Source organism: Zea mays, chromosome 7 (genome assembly GCF_902167145.1).
Source record: "Zea mays cultivar B73 chromosome 7, Zm-B73-REFERENCE-NAM-5.0, whole genome shotgun sequence".
NCBI classification, from domain to species: domain Eukaryota; kingdom Viridiplantae; phylum Streptophyta; class Magnoliopsida; order Poales; family Poaceae; genus Zea; species Zea mays.
Genome location: NC_050102.1, coordinates 90,350,895 through 90,360,671, shown reverse-complemented (window position 1 = coordinate 90,360,671; position 9,777 = coordinate 90,350,895). Strand labels below are relative to the sequence as shown.

Genomic DNA, 9,777 nt, shown 5'->3' with positions numbered 1-9,777 from the left:
CCGCATGGCGGACAATCCTGTTGAACACAGCCGCACAAAGCACATAGACATCCGGCATCACTTTTTGAGAGACCACCAGCAAAAGGGAGATATCGAAGTGTTTTATGTTAGCACCGAGAACCAGCTAGCCGATATCTTTACCAAGCCTCTAGATGAGAAGACCTTTTGCAGGCTGCGTAGTGAGCTAAATATCTTAGATTCGCGGAACTTGGATTGATTTATAGCATACATGTGTTTTATGTTTTGATCATGTTTCTTTATGCATTTTGTTATGTATTTGTGGTGTTCAAGTTGTACAAACACTCCCCGGACCTCACAAGTCCATTTGCAAGTGATGCACATATTTAGGGGGAGTTGTGCTACAACTTGATCCTTTCAGACTAACCATGTGCTTGAGTGTTCTTAAATTAGTCTCAAAGGTGGATTGAAAGGAAAAGGTGAACTTGGACCATGAAAGACTTCCACTGCACTCCGATGAGAGGGTAACTTACTCCAAGTTCATCTCCGTGTCTCTTATTGCCTTTTGCTCTTAATTGACAATTTTGGTGAGGCAATGAGGTTTAAGGGCCAAAAATGATCCCGTTTTGGTGCTTGATGCCAAAGGGGGAGAAATTAAGGGGCCAAAGCAACAAAACAAATGGATCAGCTACCACTTGAGAATTTTGAAAATAGTAGTAGAGTTAGGATTTTTGAAATTCTAAATGTCTCTTTTTGTCAAAAGTTGGTCTCTTGTGGGGAGAATGTTTGATTATGGGAAATATGGGGAGTTTTTTGAATCAGTGATCAATTTCTCTTGAAATATCTTTCTCTATGACTCAACAAGTGAATTTGACTTAGAGATAGGAAATTGAGTTTGATTTGCAAAAACAAACCAAGTGGTAGCAAAGAATGATCCAAATATGCCAAATTTGAATCAAAACAAATTTTTGTTCTCATTTGCATTGATGTTGCACTTCTATGCATTGCTTTTTTGTGTTGGCATAAATCACCAAAAAGGGTGAGATTGAAAGGGAAATGTGCCCTTGGGCCATTTCTAAGTATTTTGGTGATTGAGTGCCAACACAAATGGTCATGGGTTAAACTATGCCAAATGATGGACAAAGTGAAAATCAACATAAAAGTATGTTTCTAAGACTTAGTACTTTGTTTTAAGGACTAATGTATTATGTCTAAGTGCTGGAAACAGGAGAAATCACTTTAGAAAAGAGATGGCTTTGTTCAGCCAAAGACAGTTCAGTCTGGGAGCACCGGACTGTCCGGTGGTGCACCGGACAGTGTCCGGTGCGCCAGGCTGGCTCTGGTGAAAAGGCCGTTCTTGGGAATTCGTCGGCGGCGTACGGCTAAAATTCACCGGACTGTCCGGTGAGCCAACGGTCGGTCGAGCCAACGGTCGGCCACGCAATCCGCGCGTGACGCGTGGCCAGGCCAACGGTCTGAAGGGGGCACCGGACTGTCCGGTGTGCACCGGACAGTGTCCGGTGCGCCAACGGCTCCAAATCGCCAACGGTCGGCTGCGCCAAAACAGGAAAGAAATCCGCACCGGACAGTGTCCGGTGCGCCAGGCAACAGAAGGCAAGAATTGCCTTCCTGGAATGCTCTCAACGGCTCCTAGCTGCCTTGGGGCTATAAAAGGGACCCCTATGCGCATGGAGGAGTACACCAAGCATCCCTTGAGCATTCCTAAGCACCAAGACCTCATTTCCGCGCATTCGATTCTTTGTGATAGCAACTAGAGCTCCATTTGAGTAGAGAACTCTTTGAGTTGTGTTGAGAGCTCAAGTTGTGACTTGTGTGCGTATTGTTGCTCTGATTTTGTGTCTTGTGTGCATTGGTCATCCCATCCTTACTTCCATGCTTCTTTGTGAACATCAAATTGTAAGGGCGAGAGGCTCCAAGTTGTGGAGATTCCTCGCAAACGGGATATAGTGAAACAAAGCAAAACACCGTGGTATTCAAGTGGGTCTTTGGACCGCTTGAGAGGGGTTGAGTGCAACCCTCGTCCGTTGGGACGCCACAACGTGGAGTAGGCAAGTGTTGGACTTAGCCGAACCACGGGATAAACCATTGTGCCTCTCTGTGTTGATATCCTTGTGGTTATTGTGTTTTGCAAGAACTCCTCTCTAGTCACTTGGCTTTATTGTGCTAACTCCTAATCAAGTTTTGTGGCATTAAGTTTCAAGTTTTTACAGGATCACCTATTCACCCCCCTCTAGGTGCTCTCAGTTGGCTAGTTGGGGTAAATGCCATCAGCTAGGTAATATTCGAAGTTGTAAGCATGACCGTTGATTGTGTAATTCATGGGTGGCATTCGACTGCTTGTCATGGGGTCAAATACTGGTGATCGATGAAGCACGTTTACGTCATTATTTTTCCCAGACATGCAAAAAATGCATGCCAAATCCATAGATCATACGTTGCTACCGCTTCGAGTATCATCGTATGTCTTCCATTTCTGCCACAAAACTGTCCACGCCAGGTCGTAGGACAGTTCCTCCACTCCCAATGCATACAATCTATGGAACCCAACATTCCAGGAAAGCCCCTAGTCTCGCCATTGTGCATGAAGCGTGCAATGTCAGCTTGATTAGGAGTTCGTAGATACCACCCACTAAAATATGCAATGATTGCGCGACAAAAATGATGAAGGCATTCCCTAGCGGTAGACTCCCCAATTTGAATGTACTCGTCTACGGCATCAGTAGGTAATCCATAAGCAAGTATCTGCATTGCCGCACATACTTTTTGAAGGGGCCCGAGTCCTGACAGGCCTGTTGCGTCCATCCGTTGCGTAAAGTAACTATCCTGCTGTTGCACTCCTTCCATAATGCGGATGAACAATGGCCTACTCATGCGGAACCTATAAAATGTAATAGGTTCATTATGAAGACAATGCTAATGTGAGAACATATCCAGAAAAGTTTGAACTTCGTACCTTCTACGAAACACGTGGGGTGGATACACTAGGTTGGGGCCGAAGTAGTGATGCTGGATGAGGTTTTCTCCAGCAAAATGATCCCTGTGAATGATGCAGCGAGATATACCGGAACATCATCGGAGAAGGCGTCTAGCCTCAATGTTGAGGGTAAGAAGACTGACAAGCATAAGTGTGTTGTCGTCACTATCACTCGAATCGGAATCATCTTCCCTATGGAAATGAGACATACCGAACAATGGCTAACTAGCTCGAGTTGTGTTGGATGTGGGCACATTTGGGAAGAGAAAGTATGCATATATATAGGCGAGATGAATGTGGCTTCTGAGGGAAGCTCGTGGCTTTCACTGGAAGCCAACCGTGGCTTCCTGCGTACGATTGTTCGGGGTCTGCTTGCAACGTAAGCTAGGTTCAATTATGACGTCACAATGTTTCATGAAATGTTTGACGACGCATAATTGTGACGTTTTGTATGCAATTCCTAATAAAATTTTAACTAAATTGTTTTGTTAGTATGTTCTGAATAAATTGTAAACAAAAAATAAATTTATTAAAAAATTAATTTACAACATTGCAACATGTCCGACTTGTGAAAAGGAAGAAAGAAAATAGAAAATGAAGTTGGTTATGTTAGTTATGTGAAAATGTATATTTAATGTGTAGAGGGATATATAGGGGAATTTATTGGGAACGGTTGCGGGATGAGTGAATATAGGGAAGAGAATCTTGCTGACGTGGTTGTATAGTAACTTCTAGAGGGAAAAATTTAGGATACACCGTTGCGGACAGTCTCAGTGACGCGGTGGCCCACCCGCAGTAGCACCTGCAGGATGTTTTCTGTGCTCGCACGCGTCGTACGTCGGAGCCAACTCGTGCCGCAGCGTCTTCTATGCTCGGTGGAGAAACGGCGTCAAGGGGCAGCAAGTTGTGTGAGCAGCGCCGGTGAAGCAGCTTGTTACGACGGCCGAGATCCGTTAGCGCTGCCGGCCAGGAACATAGCTGTCGCACGCCTGGGACCGCCAGCGCCGCCCGCCAGGGGGATCAGCGCCGCGCTCGTAGGAGAACTAGCCCACGCCGCGCACCTGGGAGACATGCCCGCACCGCTCACTGGAGACCACCACCCCCGCTCGTCGGAGACTCAAACGTCCGCCGCACGCCGGAGATGGATTTGGCCGCTAGAGGATGACGACGTGCGTGGTCTGCGCTCGACGCTGCGGTCAACCACCACGCATGCGTGGTCTGCGCTCGTTACGATTTGGGAAGAGAAGGGGAAAGGGGAAAGTGTGGATGGTTTTGGGTCTACATGTAAGAAACTTGACGGTAGAAAATAGGGTCGTGAGGGGATTTCTGAGCGGATTGTGAAGGTGGAACGACAAAACCGAGTAAAGAATTTAGGCAGGGGTTGAAATTTAAATGTTCCAAAAAATTATGAGACATGTAGTGTGTTCTCAATGTCATAAATGGTACATTGGTCATTGCTTGCATTTAGAAGATGTATTGTCTAAGACCGAAACATGGTCCGGGCCGACAAAATCCCCGAACCTTAGCCCCATTACTAACGGGTTGATCAATTGCACACTCTGCAACAATCCAGCCGGAGGATGGCGCGCAAGATTACGGTCTCCGAGAGCAGGTGTGGCACAGCGAGGGGATTGGTCCAGGCCGATAAAACTCCCGAACCCTACCCCATCACTAATGGGTCGATCAACTGCCCACTTTACAATGGCTCAGCCGGAGGGTGGCACGCACTCTACAACGACCCAGCCGGAGGGTGGCACACAGGTTCTAGTCCCCAAGAGCGGGCGCGACACAACGAGAGGATTTTTTGACCAAGGCTGAAATTCGCCTCTCACGGGAATCGAACCCGAAACCTGAATGTACTACTCGAGAGCCTTAACCATTACGCTAGAGTATAGGTGTACATTTGGGCCGGGCCTGATGGGCCGGCCCGAAGCACGGAAAAAAAAAAGCACGGCCCAGGCACGGCACGGCCCGAAATAATTTAGTGCCGGGCCGGCACGGCCCGTTATATCGGGCCGGGTTTGGGCTGAGGTCACGGCCCATGGGCGGGCACGAGCACGGCCCGTTTAAGGCAGGCACGAAAAGGCCCATATAGAGGCACGAAAAGGCCCATATATTTATCAAAACACACTTCATTCCACACTTTCATATACTTGATAAAAAAACACAAAGCTAGAGATAATGCTAGTTAGATGTTTTTTGTATCTTTGAATTAGAGTGTGTGATGTAATTTTGCTTTTGTTATGAACATTAGACAATAAACTAAACTTACGAACTTTGTATAGAGCTGATTATACTCTTTTTTCTTCTAACAAAATGATTTATAAACGAGGTAGTCATTGCATAGCTGTGGTAACTTTAATACAAATATTAAGTTTAATTTTGTTCAAATTTATTTGTCTTATCTTTTATTTGTTTTATTATTTTTTTGAATTTAGGGCTCTAATGTGAATTTCGGGCCAAAAACTGAATTTCGGGCCCTAATGTGAATTTCGGGCCAAAAATTGAATTTCGGGCTTTTATAATTTCGGGCCGCCCGAAATAAGCCCGGCACGTTTAAGCAATTACGGGCCGGGCCGTGGGCCGAGGGCGAGGCCCATGGGCCGGGCCGTGGGCCGAGGGCGAGGCCCATGGGCCGGCCCGGCACGGCCCGAAATTCAAACGGGCCGGGCCGGCCCGAAATTCAAACAATACGGGCCTTTTCGGGCTTGGGCCGGGCCGGGCCGGGCGGCCCGAATGTACACCTATACGCTAGAGGCGCTTTCGTGTATTGTCGGCAAGGTTTACAAAACCGACCTGTTTTGGTGGTAAACCGGGCGGTTTACGGAAACCACGCCCCATTACGCTAGTGGAACTTTCGTGTATTGTCTGCAAGGTTTACAAAACCAACCGGTTTTGGCGGTAAACCGGTCGGTTTACCGAAACCGCGGGGGCGCGGTTTCGGTAGTTTTTTTTCAAAATTCGCCTTAAATTCAAAAAAAATGAAATTTTTTCATAAAAACGAAAACCGCTGGTAAACCGTTTTTTGGACCGGTAAACCACCATTTTTTACCGGGAAACCGGATTTGATGGCAAGATTGAGTTCCAGTTTAGGCTTATTAGTCTAGTTTACTTTTATATGCTATATGTAGAGATAAGTTCGTATTGTTATATATGTGATGGATTATTGTTTATATATTAGCTATTGATAAATGTGTTATTGTTTCATTATTATTAAATGTGAATGTCCAATAGTTTATGGTTTAGTTATTGTTTCAACATTCTTACTATGATGCACCTCATTTACAATGGGAGATAATAACGGTCGACGCCGTTCGGTTTCATTTCCTGTCCAATATTGAATTCGTAGCTCAAGTAGCTATAATTCTTCTAACTTTCGTCTGGACAATACCCAATCTAGAACCCTTATGCATGGCAATGACAACCAGGACAGGGACCACCAGGCGAAGTACCACCATCGATCATGTATATGTATGAAAACTATGGACCCCCTTCCACCGCCATATTCAAATATGTATCTACTAGGACCATAGTATGGTATGGACAGGTTCCTGCTCCACCGGTATGTTATTCTTGCTTCGCCGATAAGTATTTATTTTTCATTCTTGTTTTTCTCGCTAATGTATCTCATATCTTTTATATAGATATATCACTATCACTATGACAGATTGGAACCATATCACGATCCTTCCAACATGCCTAGGTACTATAACTATGACTCGAGCTGAATATATGAGTATTGTGAAACAAGTCGACCTATGTGTCGTTGGAGAGCTGTAGAAGAACTTGTATTTGGGTATTGCGAAGTTTGATGATTGTTTGTTGCATGAGAACTAGAGTTTGTGGTCACATATGTATGTCGTATGTTATTTTGGTAAACATATGTCATGTGGATCAATTAATATTTATTGTGCAATGTGAATCGAGCAAATTACAAATAAATCATATCAAAATTTTCCATTTTTTCTGTAAAAACAGCGAAAACAGATTCGTTTCATGAAAAACCAGCGGTTTAGAGCACTTTACCACTGGTTTTTTATCGGTAAACCGGTACAAATTCAAATTGGTTTAGATTGTCCAAACCAATCGATTTTTACCGGTTTACCGGCGATAAACCGTTACCCGTAGATACTGGTTTTCCCACCTAAAACGGTTTTAAACCGGGATTGTCAATGTCTCACACCTAAAATTTCAGGCGCCTGAAACACACGTACGTCATTGATGCAACGACAGGTTTTATTGGTACTTGCTGATCCAGTACACATAAAACACAGCAAGCTGCTCTGCTAGTGAGCAGCGACGCCGAGCTCTCTACCAGAGCTGGAAACAACAAGACCAATCACTAATAAAACTTGAAGCTAGGCAGCAACTGTGGGGATGCTCCAGCTCCACCCCGTTCTGGTCCAGCGAGCTTGATCAATGACGAGAGCATCGTCCTCTTCCGAGGAGCGTGGCCACGAGCAAGAGAGCATCTACCGTCTACGTCTTCTCTGGCCTCGTGCCTACAGCAAAATCAAGACAGACGAAGTAGAAGTAGGAGAAGCAACCAAAACTAGAAGAATTTGATTGAATTGAATGCTGACTGAGTCGAAGATAGCCACGACCATGCACCGTCTTCTCCTCATGGCCCTGTGCCTACAGCAAAAAAGAGACGACACGAAGTAAAACAAGCAACAAAAAACAAGAACCATCGACTGAATTGAATTCGTTAGATTTCAGCCTAAAAAGATTCGTAATGGCCTAATGGGGGCATCACGACGGGTGATGGCAGGCGAGCGCGCACGCGGCGGTGCTCCTCCTCCTCGTCCCCGACAACGGCGTCCGCCTGCCTCTTCCTACTGGCACAGCACCCGCACGGCGGCAGGGGCACCTTCTCCAGGACCTCGCAGAGGCCCCTGAACTCTTGCCCGCCAACGAACAAGCGATAGCTGATCGCGCGCAAGAACCGCTCCTCTAGGGCTGCGATCTCACCTGTGCGGATCGCGCGGTCTGAGACCGCCTCGAACGCGGCAGCCCAGTTCTTGGGGGAGTGACCGCCCAGGAACAGCGCGACGGCCACCAATCGGTGCGCGGTGGACGGCTCCACCACGATCCCCGCGACCCGCGCCGCGTGGCTGCCGATGAAACGCGTCAGGTACACCCCAGCGAGCACGAGACACGTGCCGTCGACGCGGATCGCGTGCCCGGCGGCCGCCTCTGACCGGACGAGCAGATGGATCCGCTCGAGGAACTCGCCGATCGGAACACTCCACTCCATTAAATTACTCATTATTTGTTATCGCTTCGAGCAACTCTTCAACTTTAGTATAATCTTCACTCATATTGTGTTCGCCAAATGACTTTATAATCTTCACTCATATTGTGTTCGCCAAATGAGAGAAATTAGTTAAAGGGCTTATATTTCACTCTAATATCCGTTTTTGGCGATTAATGTCAAAGGAGGAGAAAGTATTAGCCCAAAGCAAAAAGACCGCACCACCACCGATTTCAAAAATTATGTTCAAATGATGAAATTTTTCAATTTGGTATCTTATTTTTGATAGAATTTCAAAATGGATCACCCTCTTCAAAAACTAATATCTAAAACCCTCTTAAACACTAACAGAAGGATTTTATTGAGGGAGAGTTTTGTTTAGTCAAAGGAAAAACATTTGAAATAGGGGGAGAAAATTTCAAATCTTGAAAATGGTTCTCAAAATCGTATTCATTTACCTTTGACTAGTTCAATTATGCACTTCTATACTTGCTTTGGTTTGTGTTGGCATCAATCACCAAAAAGGTGGAGATTGAAAGGAAAATAGGCTTACACCTTTTTCCTAATTGATTTTGGTGGTTGAATTGTCCAACACAAATAATTGGACTAACTAGTTTGCTCTAGTCTACAAGTTTTACAGGTACCAAAGGTTCACAATAAGCCAATAAAAAGACCAAAAAAGGTTCAAACAAAGAGAGCAAAAGACAACCCAAAGGCATCCTGGTCTGGCACACCGGACTGTCCGGTGCACCATCGGACAGTGTCCGGTGCACCAGGGCACTCGACGCTAAACTCGCTACCTTCGGGAAAATGGGAGGCCGCTCCGCTATAATTCATCGGACTGTCCGGTGAAGCACCGGACAGTGTCCGGTGTCACACCGGACAGTGTCCGGTGTCACACCGGACAGTGTCCGGTGTGCCAGCGAAGCAACGGCTACTTCGCGCGCAACGGTCGACTGCAACGCATTTAATGAGCGCCTGCGCGCGTAGAGGACAGAGCACGCGCAGTTGGCGCACCGGACAGTCTACAGGACTTGTCCGATGCACCACCGGACAGCCCAGAGGCCCCACCTGTCAGAGCTCCAACGGTCGAACCCCAACGGCCTGCCGGCGTGGCTGGCGCACCGGACAGTGTCCGATGGCGCACCGGACTGCCCGGTGCGCCATGCGACAGCAGCCTTCCAACGACCATATTTTTGTGGTTGGGGCTATAAATACCCCAGCCACCCCACAATAAATGGCATACAAGTTTTCCACCATCAACACATTACAAGAGCTATAACATTCAATTCTAGACACTCCAAAGAGATCAAATCATCTCCCAAGTCCGGAATCACTCCAAATCAAATAGTGACTAGAGAGAGTGACATTTGTGTTCATTTGAGCTCTTGCGCTTGGATCGCTTCTTTTCTTTCTCATTCTTCTTGTGATTAAACTTAATTGTAACCAAGGCAAGAGACACCAATTGTGTGGTGGTACTTGCGGGAACTTTGTGTTCCGTTTGATTGAGAAGAGAAGCTCACTCGGTCTAAGTGATCGTTTGAGAGAGGGAAAGGGTTGAAAGAGACCC

At 46.3% G+C, this 9,777-nt stretch overlaps 1 protein-coding gene across 2 annotated transcripts; it reads right to left on the bottom strand.

Moving 5' to 3' along the window:
* Positions 1 to 7,171: 7,171 nt before the first annotated feature.
* Positions 7,172 to 8,280, bottom strand: LOC103632555 (uncharacterized). 2 transcript variants are annotated; one of them, XM_023300599.1, is made up of 3 exons: positions 7,925 to 8,280; positions 7,537 to 7,588; positions 7,172 to 7,455 (listed from the first exon to the last, which is right to left on the bottom strand). In XM_023300599.1, the coding sequence occupies exons 1-2, from the start codon at positions 8,220 to 8,222 to the stop codon at positions 7,575 to 7,577; spliced, it is 312 nt and encodes a 103-aa protein (XP_023156367.1). In that variant the 5' UTR covers positions 8,223 to 8,280; the 3' UTR covers positions 7,172 to 7,455; positions 7,537 to 7,574. The 2 variants fall into 2 exon arrangements, with proteins under 2 accessions (XP_023156367.1, XP_023156366.1); XM_023300598.1 differs by having other exon boundaries at positions 7,537 to 8,278.
* Positions 8,281 to 9,777: the final 1,497 nt, after the last annotated feature.

Excerpts from the sequence above, each read along its gene's own strand:
- LOC103632555 (XM_023300598.1), bottom strand. The coding sequence starts at position 8,222 with ATGAGTAATTTAATGGAGTGGAGTGTTCCGATCGGCGAGTTCCTCGAG.